Consider the following 18,962-nt stretch of genomic DNA (forward strand, 5'->3'; position numbering starts at 1 on the left):
ATACCGCCCAACAGCCAACCTCAGAAATGGACTACCCGAACTGAGTGGGGGTACTGGTGAAGGGGATCCAGGAGATGTGCCAGGAGATGGGCCAGGTGCAACAGGAGATATGCCAATTGCTAAGGGAATACACCTCCTCAGCTAGTGAAAAACCCTCTCCCTGCCCCAAAGAGGGTGAGTCCGATGGTGCAGCAGTGGAACCCACGGATGTTACAACCATCCAGGTTTCAGCTGAACCACAAGGACAACCACAGCCAGCAGCAGTCGCCCCTGTGCAAAGGAGGAAGTGGAAGACCAAATCAGTACGACCAGTTAATGATGATGGGGAACCAGGGCCTTCACAACCAGCAGGAGAGCCAGAGCCAGAAATCATCACTGAGTCCCTGTCGCACGACAGTCTCCGTGCTATGCGAAACGACATTGTGCGAAGGGGGCGTGAGCCTTATACCACCTGGCTGCTTCGGGTTTGGGACCTTATGGGCACAGGTGTGCAACTGGATAGTGGTGAGGCAGGGTATCTGGGATCGTTGACCCAGGACCCAGGTGTGGACGAGATATTTGTGAGGGAGCCAGGGCCCCTTTCTCTCTGGGAGCGGCTCTTAAGGAGTGTGAGAGAAAGGTTCATTCACAAAGACAGAATGCAGGAGTACCATCATAGAATGCAGTGGAGAACAGTTGAGGAAGGGATCCAACAGCTAAGAGAGGTGGCAATATTAGAGGTACTCTTTGGGAGGGATGGACAGCATGATAATGACCCCGATAAGGTCAGGTGCACAGGACAGATGATGTGGAACCTGGCAAAGCTAGGGCCACCACAGTACACCACCTTCATTGCAACGATTGATGCTGACAATACCCGAGAAACAGTGGGCTCTGTTGCCAACAAGCTCAGGAATTGTGACAGTATGGTCAATGGTCCGCTGAAAGCTCATGTCTCTGCTGTGGTCCAGGACCTCAAAGAGGAGATGAAAGAGATGAGGGAGGAGATGAGGAGGGTCAGTGTGGCACCAGTGCAAGTCACAGGCCCCCAAGTCAGAGCCCGTCGTCCCCCAGCTAGAGAGAGAGGGTACACCCCACGAGCTGAGCTGTGGTTTTTCCTGTGCGAGCATAGGGAAGACATGAGAAGGTGGGATGGGAAACCCACTTCTGTCCTGGCAGCGCGGGTGCATGAACTCAAGGAGGGAGGCACTAACCAAGGGGGTTCCGCTAAGGTGAAGGTAGCCTCAGCCTCCCATGACCGAGCTGCCAGGTATTACAGAAGGGAGGATGATATATCGGATCCCCTTGAAGGGACCTCGAGCATGTACGCCCAGGGAAAGAATGATAACCAGGGCTAGAGGGGCCCTGCCTCTAGCCAGGAAGAGGCACAGGAGAACCGGGTTTTCTGGACGGTGTGGATTCGATGGCCTGGCACATCAGAGCCACAAAAATATGATGCATTGGTTGATACTGGGGCACAGTGTACTTTAATGCCATTGGGACATGTGGGGGCAGAACCTGTCTCCATGGCTGGGGTGACTGGGGGATCACAGCAGTTGACCCTTGTGGAAGCTGAGGTGAGCCTGACTGGGAAGGAGTGGCAAAAGCATCCGATTGTGACTGGCCCAGAGGCCCCGTGCATTCTGGGCATAGACTTCCTCCGGAACGGCTATTACAAAGACTCAAAAGGACTCAGGTGGGCATTTGGGATTGCTGCTGTGGAGGCAGAGGGCATTAGGCAATTGAACACCCTGCCTGGACTATCAGAGAATCCTTCTGCAGTTGGGCTCCTGAAAGTGGAAGAGCAACAAGTGCCAATTGCCACCTCAACAGTGCACCGCCGGCAGTATCGGACAAATCGAGATGCTGTGATCCCCATCCACAAGATGATCCACGAGCTGGAGAGCCAAGGGGTGGTCAGTAAGATCCACTCACCCTTCAACAGCCCCATCTGGCCTGTGCACAAGTCTGACAGGGAATGGAGATTGACTGTGGACTATCGTGCCTTGAATGAAGTGACTCCACCGCTGAGCACTGCCGTGCCGGACATGCTGGAGCTCCAGTACGAGCTGGAGTCAAAAGCAGCGAAGTGGTACACCACTATTGACATTGCTAAATGCATTCTTCTCCATTCCTCTGGCAGCAGAGTGCAGGCCTCAGTTTGCCTTCACCTGGAGGGGTGTGCAGTACACCTGGAACCGACTGCCCCAGGGGTGGAAGCACAGTCCCACCATCTGCCATGGACTAATCCAGGCTGCACTGGAAAAGGGTGAGGCCCTTTTCCAGAACACCTGCAGTATGTTGATGACATCATTGTGTGGGGGAACACCACAACAGAAGTGTTTGAGACAGGAGAGAGAATCATCCAAATTCTCCTGGAAGCTGGTTTCGCCATCAAGAAGAGCAAAGTCAAGGGACCTGCCTGAGAGATCCAGTTTCTGGGAGTAAAGTGGCAAGATGGACGGCATCAGATTCCCACTGAGGTCATCAATAAGATCACAGCAATGTCTCCACCGACCAACAAGAAGGAAATACAAGCTTTCCTAGGTGCCATAGGTTTCTGGAGAATGCACATTCCCGAGTACAGCCAGATTGTGAGTCCTCTCTACCTGGTTACCCGCAAGAAGAACAATTTCCACTGGGGCCCTGAACTGGCCTTCACCCAGATCAAGCAAGAAATCGCTCACGCCGTAGCCCTTGGCCCAGTCAGGACAGGACTAGAGGTGAAGAATGTGCTCTACTCTGCAGCTGGGAACAATGGTCTGTCCTGGAGCCTCTGGCAGAAGGTGCCTGGTGAGACTTGGGGCCGACCACTGGGATTCTGGAGCCGAAGCTACAGAGGGTAGCCAACTATACTCCCACAGAGAAAGAGATCTTGGCAGCTTACGAAGGAGTCCAGGCTGCCTCAGAAGTAATCGGCACAGAGGCACAACTCCTCCTGGCACCCCGACTACCGGTGCTGGGGTGGATGTTCAAAGGAAAGGTTCCTTCCATGCATCACGCCACCAACGCTACTTGGAGCAAATGGATCGCCCTCATCATGCAGTGTGCCCAAATTGGAAACCCAAATTGCCCTGGGATCTTGGAAATAATTACGAACTGGCCGGAAGGTGAGACTTTTGGGTTATCTTCTGAAGAAGAAGAGGAGCAGGTGACACGTGCCAAGAAGCCCCACCATATAACGAGCTACCAGAGAGTGAAAGACAACACACCCTCTTCACTGATGGTTCCTGCTGAATTGTAGGCGCTAGCCAGAAATGGAAAGCCGCTGTATGGAGCCCCACACGACAAGTTGCACAGGCTACTGAAGGAGAAGGTGGATTGAGCCAATTTGCTGAACTCAAAGCTGTCCAATTAGCTCTGGACATAGCTGAAAGAGAGAAGTGGCCAAAGCTCTACCTCTGCACTGATTCATGGATGGTAGCCAATGCTCTGTGGGGTTGGCTGGAAAGGTGGAATAAGGCAAACTGGCAGCGCAGAGGAAAACCAATCTGGGCTGCTGAGGAGTGGAAAGGCATTGCCACTTGGGTAGAGAAGCTATCCGTGAAGGTCCGTCATGTAGATGCTCACATCCCCAAGAGCCGGGCTAATGAAGAAAATCGTAACAACAAACAGGTAGATCAGGCTGCGAAAATAGAGGTGTCCCAGATAGACTTGGATTGGCAACATAAAGGAGAGCTGTTCCTAGCTCGATGGGCCCATGATGCCTCAGGCCATCAGGGCAGAGATGCCACCTATAAGTGGGCACAAGATCGAGGGGTGAGTCTAACCATGGACAGTATCTCCCAGGTGATCCATGATTGTGAGACATGCGCTGCGATCAAGCAGGCCAAGCGGGTGAAGCCTCTGTGGTATGGTGGGCGGTGGTCCAAATACAAGTATGGGGAGGCCTGGCAGATTGATTACATCACACTGCCTCAAACCCGCCAAGGCAAGCGCTATGTGCTCACAACGGTAGAAGCCACCACTGGATGGCTGGAGACCTACCCTGTGCCTCACGCTACTGCCCGGAACACCATCCTGGGCCTTGAAAAGCAAGTCCTTTGGAGGCATGGCACCCCTGAGAGAATCGAGTCTGACAATGGGACTCATTTCAAGAACAGCCTTATAAACACCTGGGCTAGAGAACATGGCATTGAGTGGGTGTACCACATCCCTTACCATGCACCAGCAGCTGGGAAGGTTGAGCGGTGTAATGGACTGATTAAAACCACCTTGAAGGCACTGGGTGGGGGGACTTCCAAAAACTGGGAGGTGCATTTAGCAAGAGCCACCTGGTTAGTTAACACTCGAGGATCCACTAGCCGAGCAGGCCCTGCCCAATCCGAACCCCTACAACCAACAGACGGGGATAAGGTTCCAGTGGTGCACATGAGAGGTATGCTTGGAAAAGCTATTTCGGTTAATCCTGCCTCAAGCAAAGACAAACCCATCTGTGGGGTCGTTTTTGCTCAGGGACCAGGTTGCACCTGGTGGGTGATGCAAAAGAATGGAGAGATGTGATGCATACCTCAAGGGGACCTTGTTTTAGGGTAAACTACCCATGGCTCTATACTTACAGCAGTATCAGCATGTATATATGCATATAATTCAGGTGATGCATGTATTTATATGGCTAAAAGGGTTAAGTTTCATGTAACATGTTAGTATGGGAAGAATTCGGGGTGGATAATGTTGGGGTTTTTAGGAGCTCTCCTGCTTTTTTGGGGGGGGTTTTTTCTGTTAAAGGAATTTCCCCCCCCCCATACATGTTACTAGGGGAACAAATAGCTGGGTGCTTAAGAAAAACAAAAGACCTGGCTGCTCCTTTTTGTTTCACCTGGGTGTGTGGGCAGTTGGGTCTCCAGTGTTTGGACAGAGAGGAGTCTGCTTTCTTCAGCTGCTTTTCCTTGTGCTGGAAAGCCCCGGGATCCCAAAGCCACCTTCCCTGCCCCGCTAGGAGCTGGGCCGTGGCCAGCCCTGCCCCGCCGTTGTTTCGAGCCTTCACTACATTGTAGCCGTGCTCGCCCTGCCTGCCCAGACCTCTGGGGGGGGTCCCTGTTTGGATACACCTCGTCTGCCCTCCGGGATTTGTGCTCATCCCTGCCATTCCAGCCTGCCTTTCCCGAGGGTCCAGCCGGACACCGGGATCGGCTGCCCAGGGGTTTGTGAAGCTTCTTTGTTCCATCCCTTCCCGGGATCCCAGGGCACCGGTGCCGCGTGCTCCCCGAGCTCGCTCCGGAGCGCCCCCTGCAGCCATGGGGGAACCATCGCACCTGCCCTGCTCACCGGGAGCCGCTAGCGCCCCTGCCAGCTGCGAGCAGAACTGCACCCAAGGGGAAAGGGCCTGACAGCCAAGAAGGCTGACACTGGGTTTGTGGTTCTGTTTTCTGTTACTGCCATAGTTATTGTTGTTTGTTTGACTTGTTATACACATATAGATATATAATAGCAAAGAACTGTTACTCCTATTTCCCACATCTTTGCCTAAAAAGCCCCTTGATTTCAAAATTGTAATGACTCGGAGGGAAGGGGGTTGCATCTGCCATTCCAAGGGAGGCTTCTGCCTTCCTTAGCAGACACCTGTCTTTCAAACCAAGGCAATAACTTTTATATTTGCCAAAAAATTCTTAGTAGAGAAACTGTCCTAATAGGTGCCAAGTCGTGCTCCCTGTTTGCTGGACAATGAACCCTGTACTCCTGACCTTGGTGTAATAAAGATCTTTGTGTTTGAGCGTAAATATTTTTTTCTTTTGGGTTGTTAATCTGTTCCAGGGATTAAAAGGGGATGTAGTTGCAGTTCCAGTTAATCTCCTTGTGGATTTATGCTACATTTAGGTTGTACCCTCTTTTCCTGTCATGTGGGCTTTTAGCAGCAAATGCTGATTTACTTAGTTGATGGAACTGCCTAAGAAAATTTAGCAGAGATTTTATTTTTGCCGTCCAATTTTATGACACACTCAAGGAAAAGACCTGTTCGTTTTGTTATCAAATGTCTTTTTTTGAGTTGGAAATCTCAGAATTCTTCGTAATTTTCCTAAAATCACTGCTTTTAGGGCTCTGACAGATTTTGACTGGAAGGACGGTGAAATATCTTTTCTCCAGTAGAGCCCAGATGCTCAAAATCTAGAAGACCAGCATAAACTATGTAAATATTACTACTGTTAATTTTAGATCTCAGGACTTTATAGATGTTCTTAGCACTATTATGATAGCTGGTGGTTACTTGTGGTTCTAAGGGCTCAGCAGCAGCAATATTGTTTAAATTGTATTATATTTCAGTGTCATTTCTATAACATGTTTCATCTCTGTAAAAGCTTGACATAGCTCCATTAAGGCCAGGTGATAAAGATTACTATTCAATCTTAATCTACCTGTGCATGGAGTTTTTATAGGATTGCTGTGCATGTACAGAAAACCCTCCTTAATACCATCTCCTGGAGGGAAAATTGAAATATATTGCTGTTGATGTGTTTCACTATTTGCATGCATGTGCTGTCCCTTTGCTCTTTCTCATAACAACCTGGTTGTTTTGCATATTAGCAAGTTTAGCTCCCAGTGCAACAGGGAGTGTAGTCAGTGGTTTACAGAGGCAGTATGAATGGTATTGTCTTCCACAGGCACTGGTTGCACTAGAGTTGCCCGGGTTCTTCTCTTTATGCTGTAAAACACTTCTCTCCTTTCACATGCTTGGCTATGTCTTGCTTTTCTAGGCTATTTTGCTTGCAAAAGACTGCTTTGCAGAAGACTCCATTGCTCTTTTCTAATATTTTTTTGTTAAATCCATTTGGCAATTACACTGGGTACATTGTAGCTGTTAAAGTGAGCACTCTGTCCAGGGCATGTTTCTCTCCAAGGCTGAGTTTGATTGCATTTGTAACCTCTGTGTCAGTCTTGTGTATTTTTGCTGTACTCATCAAAATAGAATCCTGTTCCAGCTTTCCAATTTGTTACGCAGAACAGCTGTGATGAAGGAAGTGAAATGGTCTTCCAGGCAGCAAATCTTCCAACTCATGCTCCCCATCTTTACAACTTTGAGGACTGAAACCTGTGCAACACACAGAAGCACCTGGGCTCTAGTTCATCCGAGCCAACTGTAGGAACTTTACTGCTGTTCTTATATTAAGTCTCATCGCACAATGCTCTCTGCTAGTTCAGAGCAGAGAATGCCACTTCCCAAAGGCTAAGATTTGTCCTTTCTGTCAACACAAGGGGTTGTATGCTGAGCCTTCACAAGCTCATCTGACACAGGGTTATGCTTATGCCTGTTTTTTCAGTCTAGATCTGAAATTACTAACACAGTGTCATAATTTTTACTCAAAAGTTGATCAATAGCTTCTCAAAAACAGACACTCTGTGTTTCAGCAGGATAGATTTTAAGTGGCAGGCAAAAACTGAGTAAAGAAAAACACATCTGCCTGCAAATCACATCAAGGAGCAGTAGATTTTTGTGGCAAATCAACATTGTTTCTATTGTTCTGCAGTTTATCAGGATAACTGGTAAAGTGATGATCCTGCATCTCCCTGAGCCTCAGCAAAACTCTCACACTTCCTGTTGGGTTCTGTGTCTGAAATCACGTCTTGGATATAAGCTTGGGCTAAAGCAGTGGGGATTGAGAGGACATGAGAGAAACATCCTCCATGTATTGCCTAGTAAGCTGAATAGTGAAGTAAGAAAAGGTTCAGTGCAGCATTCTGGCACTCCTTGTTGCGTGGGAAAAGGGAGGATGGATGGAGTGTGAATAAAATTAATACTGTCTGCCTCTAGAAAGTGACTTTGGTCTAAACATGTTTCAGACTGGGCAACATGTGATAAAGGAAACCTGCATTGCACTTGTATGCAGTGAATTCACTATAACGGCAGGTGTAGGACAGAACCTTCAAACATTCACAAGTCTGCTACAGTCTTGCACTTCCTTTGCAGGGGAAGAGACAAAACTTGTCAGTCATAGCACCAATGCAGTTGTAGTGCTCCCTGCAATGCTGATGGAAAGCTAAGAGTCTCAAGTGTGATATGCTGAGAGCTGAGAGAAGTACTAATGAGCTGGTTCACATACAGTCATGCAGGACGAAGACAACAGAAGCAACAAAATCTAGAGGAGCAGCCCCCAAACTGCTTTGCTGTCTTAACAATCTTATGCTTGTCGTAATTGCCGTGTAGTCTGCTGCACAGAATAGCCATGTTTTTAATCAATCTTCAACAGGTTTAATTCCTTAAAATGCATCATATGCCACACTGTAGATGTAAAGTAATTATGTAATTTGCTTCTCCGGTGTTGTTTGCTTGATACCTACCCTGAGCAGATTTCAAAGCTGGGACTGTGTCTGTGTGTTTGCATGGCTTGTGTCTCAGTAAGCCCTGATCCTTACCCTGTCTTTTAGTGATCATAAACCACCTACTAAAACACTGATTTAGTAACCAATGGACAAAGATATTGAATCCAACATAAATTCATTCAATGTTTTATAGCCAGAAGAGGCCAGACAACTATAAAAGCTAAGAAAAAAGCTCTATGGAGTACTTGCTGGCCTCTCTGTTGAGAGCAGCTAAGGTTGAATCCTGATTTGCTGTGTATCGGATTTTATATGTGACTCCTCTGAATCTTTAGTCATATATGCAAAGTGGTAGATAAGCATACCTGTACTACAAACAGTGGTGAAGAGGAGCCTTGCTGCTGTGTGTCTCCTACATTCTTGTATTGATAAAATTAAGAGGGAGGATTCAAGTCTTTGATTAGTCTGAAAAGTCTCTGAAAAATGTGTGATCCCCAATATTTGATACTGCAAACACTATAACTGGTGTTAAAGACTTCAGCTGCAAAGATGGACACTGGGTTCTGCATAAAACTTTTTGTGCATAAAACTGCACGCTTGTGTACTGCAGAAGCTGTCTGGCTCTGCAATGTGCAGTCTGGCTAGGCAGAATCTAAAGCTCCTTTCAAAGTGGTCACTTCATCTATCCCTGACATACAGCTATCTCTGCATTGAAGGCAAAAGGGTATTTTAACATGACCCACTTGTTCAGCAGAATATTTCTGGCAGGACAGCAAAGGAAAAGAGCATTCCATTGAAAACAAGCTGATGTTTAGGCAGAAGAAAATGACCATGAGGGAATTCAGTCAGGTCAGCTGCACAAACATCTCATGGAAGATGGCATCAGATCTTTAATGTGAGCAGATGGCTGGCAGCTGCGCTTGTGCCACTTTCCTTCTTTGCAGCAGGCAGGTATAGCATGTGTTGTTTGATGCAGAGGTGAGTTGAGTGAGCTCTACTGAAATTGGGGTGAGTGAGCCTCATGGTTTTTGCTGTTGTGGGACATTTTGTGATACAAGAAGGGAGGAAGTTTCATATGAACAATGATGGGTGGGAAGCCCTGTTATTACAAGCAAAGGATGTTTACTGGTTTAGGAGTCTTAGGTTTCTTTAGTGAGTAAATAAATTTTCTGAAAATTAAGTTTCTTGAAGGGACAGTGCTGCTTATTGCAGTTTAGTTCCAAAATATGTATTTTAATGTGTATGTTATTAAGGGCATAGTCTCCTAGATCTTAAATAAAACGCTTTGCAAAGGATAGCCATGGTGATTGCTCATTAATGTAAACCAAGACCTCAAAGACGTCATCAGTTGCTCAGAGTCATACCTGGGATCAGAATCAAACTAGAGAGGAACATGTTCTTTCATACCACCAGGTGACGCTGACAGCAATGCCTGAGGCTTTCCATGGTGTGCTGTACTTTTTTCCTTTGATGACTGAAAGGTTAGACAAAGTAAATAATTCTGGATGTTTCTCAATTTTGTTTTTAGTTTAATTTTCTTTAAATGTGTACATTTTTTGTGCAATGAATTGGAGGTCTTTTTCCTCTACAGTGCTCCTATGACAGCTCTAGGAAGTAGCTCCTTTTTTAAAGCTGATTATCCTCTATTTCTCCTTGTGCTTGTCTTCTTTTGGGAGCTGCAGGATCTTACAATGAAATGTAATGAGGAAGAAAAATCACTAAGCACAGATGCATTTTCCAAGGTTTCACTGACCAACTTGCGTAGACCAGCAGTTCCAGATCTCTCTACAGACCTGGGGATGAACATCTTCAAAAAGGTGAGTGAAAGGAAACTGCACTTTAATTTACTTATGATGCAGCACCTCAGGGTCCTCTTAAGTAGCTGCTGAAGTAGTCTGCTCGTGTATATTCACGAGGTCTGCTTGGAATATATATTCATGCCATATGTGACATTACCATCCCTTTTCATTGGAGTTGATTCTATATGTTATTACATTGGTTTTTATATGCAAATCCTGAACATAATGCTGAAGTCTTTATTCAAGTAATTGTCCTGCTGCAACTGCATGAGAGGCGGCTACTCAAACAGTGCTGAATTTTAAGTGCCAGTGCTCGCTGTAATTCCAGCTAATTCAACGAGTTTTGATTTTTTTACTTTTAGTTCTGGGTTTCCAACCATCCATTCCATACATCTAGCTCAAGGTCAAAGAATGTCATAAAATTATCCAAGGGCATCCATCTCAGCCTAGGGCAAGACTGAAATTCTTCAAATACTCACAGGATCCCAGCATGCAATTAGATTCTACCATGGGAAATGTCCAAGATAAAAAGCTCAGAATGGAAAGTTATACTTGGGACATATATCTGTATTATCTCTTTCCCTCAAGTGGTTGTTTTGCATGCCTCAGAGCTTCTTAACTGCTCCTATATCTGCTCCTGTTTCTGCAGTTTAAGAGCCGCAAAGAGGACAGGGAACGTGAGCGCAAAGGGTCAATTCCTTTCCACCATACTGGAAAGAAGCGGCAGCGAAGGATGGGGGTGCCCTTCCTCCTTCATGAGGATCACTTGGATGTTTCACCCACTCGCAGCACTTTCTCCTTTGGCAGTTTCTCTGGAATTGGAGAGGACCGACGTGGCATTGAGAGAGGAGGATGGCAAACCACCATATTAGGTGAGTTGTTGCTGTCTCTGTCATTCCTGTTGTGAACATTCAGAGAACAGCAGAGGTTATTTCTTCATCCAGTCCTTTTGTCACCCTATGTCCTTGGTTCTGTTTGCAGCATTACACATCCGTTAGTAACTGCTCACAGCAGACCTTGAATAACTTAGACTTCAGTTCACTTTTTCTCTGAAAACTATCATCTTTACTGGAATCATAGTTACTGTGGGAACCTGTGGTGATCTCAATCTTCCACTTGAGTACACCTCCCTGTGTGGTAGCAAGCATTGCACAAGTGCAGCTTCAAATAGATTCAAAGAATGTTTGCATCCCCTTCTTCAAAAGAGAAATCTCTGGAGAGGCAGCAGTATCATTAGTATGATGATTATTAGCGGCAGTATCATTATCATTAGTATCATTAACAATGTCATTAGTATGCCAAAAATTTCTGTTCACAGTTTTCCTGGAGTGCATCTTGGATACAATATGAGTAGGATATTTTCTTAGTGAGGCTTATACAGTCTTGATACTGCAGAGATACACTGTTTGAACCTAAAAATTCGCTACTTCAAGCTTTTAATTTCACTGAACAGTATCTACACATTGTTTCTGTTTCACAAATTTACTCCCAATGTCATAGATTTTTGTTCTGGCACTCTAAGAAATCTTAGAGATGATAGGCAGCAAAATGAACTGTCATGCCAGAGCATTGTCATTTTCACAGTCTTAAATTGCATCATTTTCATAAGCTGTCCATTATAAACATGTCCATCTCTGGGACACGGGACAGTGGTCAAGTAATTTCTTAAAGACTCATACATGTTTTGTTAACGGTTAATATACAAACACCTACAGATTTGTACAAGAATAACAAGCTTATTAACCACACCCTCCTTTTCATACTTTCAGTACTTTGAGAAGTTAGTTAAATTTTGATGTAAGGGGCTCCAGATTCTTCTTGTGGCTTAATCTACAGTTTTTTGCTTTCTGATATCTCAGTGAAATCATGTATTTCACATCCAAGGGGCAACAAATCCTGACAACTTCAGAGGAAGTTGCCCTCTTTCAGTAAGTTTTTTGGATTTGTATTTTATTGTATTCTTGAAGAATTTCCTTTGTCTTAGCACTCCCATCCTAATATACTTATTTTTGGGGGGAGAAGAAGAGAGAGGAGAAGAAAATAAATTCCTATAACATGCCCCAATGGGTAAAGTCATACAGTGCTGACCGGTCTTGTTTTCTTGAAGGTGCTGGTGGTTAAGAATGCAGTGTCAGCTAAATCAGTATGTGCTGAGGGGAAGAGCCTTGCAGAGAGTTTGGACCATTTGGTCTCTATGTCAGTGAACCCCCATGAGAGATCCCACCATAATTTTTGGTTCTGCTTCACAGTGTGATGAAAGGCCTTGATTTTTACAGACTCCAATCCTTCAATTTTTAACCTCAGCTGCTGTCGCCAGCCACCTCTCAGGTAACTGAACAAAATATCCATTTCTTGTCGTCTCCCTAGGAAAGTTTACCAGGAGAGGGAGCTCTGACACAGCGACAGAGATGGAGAGTCTGAGCGCCCGGCACTCGCACTCGCATCACACGCTTGTCTCTGAACTGCCGGACCCCTCAAACAGCCATGGAGAAAACACAGTCAAAGAAGGTAAATTTAAAATATCAGGAAAGACGTTTCACTGAAATATGAACCCCAAAAAGCAAAGGAAGTGTTGCTGTTTCTATGTATATGTGACTAATTGATTTTTCCTTTTTTGTTTCCATATCTATTGAGAGGCTTTTTTGTACTATGAAGAGTTGCTGTTTGCATAATATAGCCAGTCCATCGCTGAGTCATTGCTTATTAAATGTATTAGATGTAATTATTTTATTAATTTGAATATATTTAATAATCTTAGGAAGAGGTTCTTTGTATTCTCTAGCCCTGTTACTGTACTGTCCGGCAGATGGTGGTCTGCAAAATCCTATGGGGCACCTAGGGTCTTCCTACACTAGAGAGTATATAAACCTACTTACAAAGCACTAGGTGCAGGAAATTACTAACACTGTTGCCTGAAAAACAGGATGAGTTGTAAAAACATGAGGTGTCCTTGATAAAAATTTGCACTTATAGCCAGTTTGCTAACCTGAGCAATTCAAAGCTCCTGTCTGACCACTGTGAGCTTAAGCACTGTAGTACCTTTCTCATCAGATACCTTTGCATTTTGGAGATGGTTTAGACTGTCACAGGTACATTTTTTTCAACTGGTGTGATGAAATTTTCCAAACCGTTGTGACTTGGAAAGCTGTTTCAAGTTTGTGCTGCAGTTCCACCACCTTCACCCTTGCCTTCCACCTGCAAAGTCCTTTCTCTTTGCCTTGCAGGGGCACTGCTGCCTTTAAGACGAGGCACTGGATTAATGCAGGGAGCAAAGCTACCAAATCCTTTTGGAATAGATTTAGAATGTCTGAGTTGCCTGATCTACTTGACTGCCCATTTAACTGAGATCAGCTTAAGCTGCCAGAGAACTGAACTGCTAGAACAAGCCTGGGGTTGTTCTAATTTACACTGTCTTAATGGAAGAAATTAGTCTACCTTTGATCCATGTATGCATGATAGGAATTAGGAACTTGTGTTTTCTTCTGGCATTAAAAGCCACTTTAAGAGCTGCTCCCTTTAGGCAAGCTCAGCCTCAATCTTCCATTCCATAACTATTGACATTTACAGGTAGCTATTTTCCCTCCTGCAGTACGGTCTCAGATATCCACCATCACTGTGGCAACCTTCAACACTACCCTGGCCTCGTTCAATGTTGGGTACGCCGATTTCTTCAGTGAGCACATGAGGAAGCTTTGCAACCAGGTGCCCATCCCTGAGATGCCCCATGAGCCGCTTGCATGTGCCAACCTCCCACGGAGCCTGACAGACTCCTGCATCAATTACAGTTGCTTGGAGGATACGGATCACATTGATGGAACCAACAACTTTGTGCACAAGAATGGCATGCTGGATCTCTCGGTAATTGGCAAGGAACGAGGAAAGCCAGGTCCCTCTTCTGTCAATATAGCTGTACCATTGAGATCAGGGGTTTGATGGGCTTTTCCTCCACCTCTTTGTATGACTTCTCTCATCAGTATATAAAGGTCAGTCAGATACATTTGTGCACATCCTAAAAGTCTCCTCTGAGAAAATGCAACTCCTGTTACTCCTTGCAAGGAGCGCATGTGCATGTGGAATGCACACATCAAATCTTAGGTGGAATTACGTAATGTCTGTGTTCCTGGGGCATGCACCAAATTCCCTATGAAATAGTATAAGACTGAGTAGCACCTTTCTTCTAGCACCTTTTCTGCTTTCCCCTTAATGATTTGCCAGTTCTTGGTGCACTGAAGCAGTGTTCTCAGGCTCACATATGTCATCTCATGGTTTCCTTCTCAGCCTGACTGTGCCCGGCCTGTGGTTTCTTGTCTGATACCTAGATTGTAGGCTCTTGGTATTTAGGGTTGTGTATCCTTTGTTCAGAGTTTGTACTGTGCCTGCTGTAATGAGTCTCTGAAGTCTAGAAATTCCAGGCACTAAATATTACTAGTAGGGAAAGTAATTCTGGCTTTAAATAGGATGTTTGAATCTCTCAGGTGGTCCTGAAGGCTGTTTACTTGGTTCTGAACCATGACATCAGTTCCCGGATTTGTGATGTGGCACTGAACATTGTGGAATGCTTACTGCAGCTTGGTGTGGTGCCCTCTGTGGAGAGAGTTCGGAGGAAGAGTGAGAACAAAGAAAATGAAGCCCCTGAAAAGAGACCAAGTGAAGGATCCTTCCAGCTCAAAGCAGCTGCTTCTGGTTCAGCTAGTGGATTTGGGCCACCTTCAATTAGTGGAGCTGGAGATGGAGAAGAAGAAGGAGGTGGTGGAGGAGGTGGAGGTGATGGAGGTGGTAGAGGAGGAGGAGGGCCATATGAAAAGAATGACAAAAACCAAGAAAAGGTTTGTCTTGTTTCCCTTTATACAATTCCAAATGTACTGCAATATCTGTTAAGATTGAGTATGCATGTGTATGCAACTGACCTTCTCTTTTGCTCTGGTGCTCACTTGGGATTCTGCTGAGGAAACATGATTAGCAATTCAAGTACTGTAACTACTCCAGGGAAGCAGCTGCTAAAAGCGGAGTTTGTGAGCCTGGCATTGACATTTTCAATATCTTGACAAAGTGTTTGAAACCCTCAATAACAATGATTTTTTTTCAGGTTTATTATTCATACCCTGTAAAGGAAAAATGGAACCCAGTGTGTGAGCACAGTTTCATTTATTTGATTACTAGAAGTCATAAATTTTTCAGTATTGCTATGAGAATTGAGCAAAAGATGCTACATTGCTAACCTCTAAAGTTGCAATTTACAGTAGCATAATGTCTAAAACATTTTAAAAAGATGCCTGGTTTTCTACTCAGCCAAGCCAACTCTCTTTTTCAGGGAGAATTTTTTGAAGTTCTGAATGGTATGCATAGCAGAATGTAGGAACTTCACATTTATAGCATAATTTTTGATGGGAGCTGAAATAAAAGGGCTGGTCTCTAAACTTGAAAAATATTTGGAGTAAGCACTTCAAGAATAACAACTCAGTAATGGAGTGTCTGAGATAAGAAATGGAAAGCAGTTTGTCAAAAGTAAAATGCTAACAAAATGCCAGTAGTTGTCGCAGGGTTACGCACATGTTTCCCTCTGTGACTCTCAGGATGAAGGCCTAACTGTCAGCACCCATAGGCTGGCACTCACTATGCTAATCAAAATTGTGAAGTCCTTGGGTTGTGCCTATGGTTGTGGAGAAGGACATCGAGGGCTCTCTGGGGATCGCCTGAGACACCAGGTATTCCGGGAGAATGTAAGAGAATTAAAGGTCATTAAAGTGTCTCCCCTTGTACTTTTGACATCAGCTGCTGAGATCGCTGCCTGCCCCCTCTGTAGCTTTCCCTGTATTGACAGTAAATGTGTTGCTTTTTGCCCCAGCTCGCAGACTGTGTTGCAGCCCAGCCATAGCAGATTTTCAGCTATAGTGTTACCTTCCAGCCCCTGGGGCTCTCTATGGCCCAGGGTGCTTCTGACCACCCCAGTGGATGGGTTGGGACAATACATGGGAGCAATCTCCATGTGTGAGCTGGTGTTAGTAATTTTTCACAGGACAGTACCCCCAAAGAGTATGCTATTTACAAGAGGTGCAGCTATCTTCGGTTGCCTATGTAAATCCAGAAGTCTAAAGTGTACGTATGTCCACCTTTCCTAATGGTGATTATGACTGACTGCTGCTGGGCTGCTCCATCAGCTCCTGATAGTTGGAGTGCACTGTATTTGCACTATGCTTGTTCTGTTGTCCTGCAAAGGAAGTAAAAGACTTAATCCTACCCTGTTGAAGAATATGGTGGTTCATCACTGTTGATTCCTATCATTTTTTGTTCTGCTCAAGTTAAGGCAGTGGCAAGTGCCCAGGATGTAACCCAGACATCAGATTTAATCCAGAAGAGTTTATGTCCTTGAGATCAGTCCAACTTCCTGTTAAATGGGAGCCTTTTAAAGGCCTTTCTCTGTGCATGCCTTCTCCTTACCTTGTATGCTTGCAGAAGGGAGTATTTTTCATTACTATAATGAGAGTTTACTAATCCCATGGGATACGTGTGAAACTGATTCTTCTCCATGGCTTTAGTTAGCTTGAGCCATGCCAACAGAGCTATAATAAGGTTCTGGGATCTGAGGTTGATTTCTCAGAGATGGATTGGCTGCTCTGTATCCTTGCAGTGTTCTTGTGTTAGCTAGATTCCCAGGTACTGGAGGAGTGGACACAATTGGACAAGATGGGGTGAGTCCCAGTGGTAACAGTAGAAATGTTCTGCACAGAGCACTGGTTGAACAGGTACCATATTCATGACCATGTCAGTTAGACTTTTCTGTTGGAGCTGAGCCAGCAAAGAATTTAGACCTAGTCATAACATTAAGTATAAATGAATATGTCTCTTGGAACCAAGGTTCTTATCATTGAATTGAGGAAAATATTTTCCTCTGTGTCTGTCTTGGTTTGAGACAAGTTTAGGAGGAAACATCATTAAATGAACATCTCCCCGTAAGAAGGCAGGTTTCAGCACTCCCTGCCCCAGTGATATGAAAGGAATTTCTTGGAGGAAAGTGAAAAAAACTATTTATTTAACTAGCAGAGTGCTGGCAGGGCACAGGAGAAAAAAATGAGTCATGTGAGATAATAAACCTCCTCACTGCAGAGAAAGCTGGTGGTTTTAGAGTCCTGTCTGTAGCTGGCTCAGCCCCTCCCAAGGTCTGAGGCCGGGATGTGGTGTCCCCACAGCCTCCCTGCCAGTCCGCAGGGTCCGATGATCTGTGTTGGGGTTTTAGTTGAGTCCTAGTTTTTTTCCTGTTAAAGGAACTTTTTTCCCATACGCATGTTGCTAGGGGACAAATGGCTGTACTTAAGAAAGACAAAAAGAGCTGCCCATTGGGGGTGGGGTGGGCCTGGCTACTCCTTTGTTTCACCTGGGTGTGGGGTCAGTTCGCTCTCGGTGTCCGGAGAGAGAAGCTGCAGAGAAAGGAGCTGCTGGTTCTTTTTCTTCGGCCACTTTTCTTTCTGCTGGAAACAACGCCAGGATCCCAAAGCTGTTTTTCCCTGCCCTGCTGGAGGCTGGGCTGTGGCCGCCCTGCCCCGCTGCTGCTTTGAGCCTTCACTACACTGTAGCCCTGCTCGCCCTGTATGCCTGACCTCCGGGGGGTTCCCCATTTGGATACATCTCGTCTGTCCTCTGGGATCTGTGCTCGTCCCTGCCGCTCCAGCCTGCTGTTCCAGCCTGCCGCTCCAGTCTGCTGTTCCCGAGAGTCCAGCCGGACACCGGGATCAGCTGCCCAGGGCTTTGTGAAGCCTTTGTCCCATCCCTTCCCGGGATCCCAGGGCACCAGTGCCACGTGCTCCCCGAGCTCGCTCCGGAGCGCCCCCTGCAGCCGTGGGGAAACCATCGCACCTGCCCTGCTCACCGGGAGCCGCCAGCGCCTCTGCCGGCTGCAAGTAGAACTGCACCCGATGGGAAAGGGCCTGACAGCCGAGAAGGCTGGCACTGGGTTTGTGATTGTTTGCTGTTACTGCCATAGTTATTGTTGTTTTGTTTGACTGGTTATATATATAATAGTAAAGAACTGTTATTCCTATTTTTCCCCACATCTTTGCCTAAAAGCCCTTGATTTCAAAATTATAATGACTCGGAGGGAAAGGGGTTACATCTGCCATTCCAAGGGAGGCTTCTGCCTTCCTTAGCAGACACCTGTCTTTCAAACCAAGACAATCTGGTTCTCAGATCACAGCTAGGCTGAACAATTCCAGAAGAAGAAGTTACAAGAGGATTTTGATATGCCGGTTTGCAATCCTGGGAAAACTTTTTGCCTCAGCCAACAACCTAGCTAAAAGCAGGAATTGTAACCCTCTCCTGCTGCAAGGAGAGAGAACGTGGGGCAGTATGTGTGAGTCCTTGAACACAAACCACACTGAAGAATTTGCCTGGCTTCCCCCTCACCACCCCTTTCCTCAGACCCAGCTTAAAGCTGCAGGACCCATTTCTGGACATAAAGCAGACAATAGGGAATACAGTATTATCATAAAATCACCCCAAGACAGTGTCTAAGTCTGCTGCGTTTTCTGTCTGTTTGTCTGGCCAAACTGCTTTGCATGCACCATTTGTGTTGACTGCGTGGACAATCATCTGAGTTTACAGGAAAGTTAAGCACCCTATTGTAGATAGCAGGAGAGTTCATGTTTCCTATAGAAATTACATTTACATTCTCTTAACTCCAGCCTGCATGAGGTCTCAGTAAGGATGGATAGTTTAGCGATAAGAAGTTGACAATTAATAGCTTTTAATTAAAAAGTTAGTGTTTTGTATGATGTAAATTGGTCATTGGGTATAGGTGCATTCAGTGGGTTGGGTCTGAGCTGGAGGCTGAAAATAGATGCCTAAGGCTAAGAACCTGTTCCACCAAGCACTGAGCATTGACAGAGGTGGTACATTCCCAGTTCATTTACATTCAGTGAGATTTTACTTTGGGGTTGG

At 45.6% G+C, this 18,962-nt stretch overlaps 1 protein-coding gene across 7 annotated transcripts in view; it reads left to right on the plus strand.

The window, feature by feature from the left end:
• LOC125328686 (protein unc-80 homolog) overlaps positions 1–18,962 on the plus strand; it is a 139,735-nt gene that overhangs the window by 22,411 nt on the left and 98,362 nt on the right. For 6 of the 7 annotated variants that reach the window (XM_048309730.1, XM_048309731.1, XM_048309724.1 and 3 more), the window contains exons 9-14: positions 9,915–10,049; positions 10,681–10,903; positions 12,399–12,539; positions 13,621–13,889; positions 14,507–14,857; positions 15,605–15,751. In XM_048309730.1, the coding sequence (XP_048165687.1) occupies positions 9,915–10,049; positions 10,681–10,903; positions 12,399–12,539; positions 13,621–13,889; positions 14,507–14,857; positions 15,605–15,751 (1,266 nt within the window). The remainder of the gene's footprint in view (positions 1–9,914; positions 10,050–10,680; positions 10,904–12,398; positions 12,540–13,620; positions 13,890–14,506; positions 14,858–15,604; positions 15,752–18,962) is intronic. The other variant, XM_048309729.1, reaches the window with a different exon arrangement.

The sequence above is a fragment of the Corvus hawaiiensis genome, chromosome 7 (genome assembly GCF_020740725.1).
Source record: "Corvus hawaiiensis isolate bCorHaw1 chromosome 7, bCorHaw1.pri.cur, whole genome shotgun sequence".
NCBI lineage: Eukaryota > Metazoa > Chordata > Aves > Passeriformes > Corvidae > Corvus > Corvus hawaiiensis.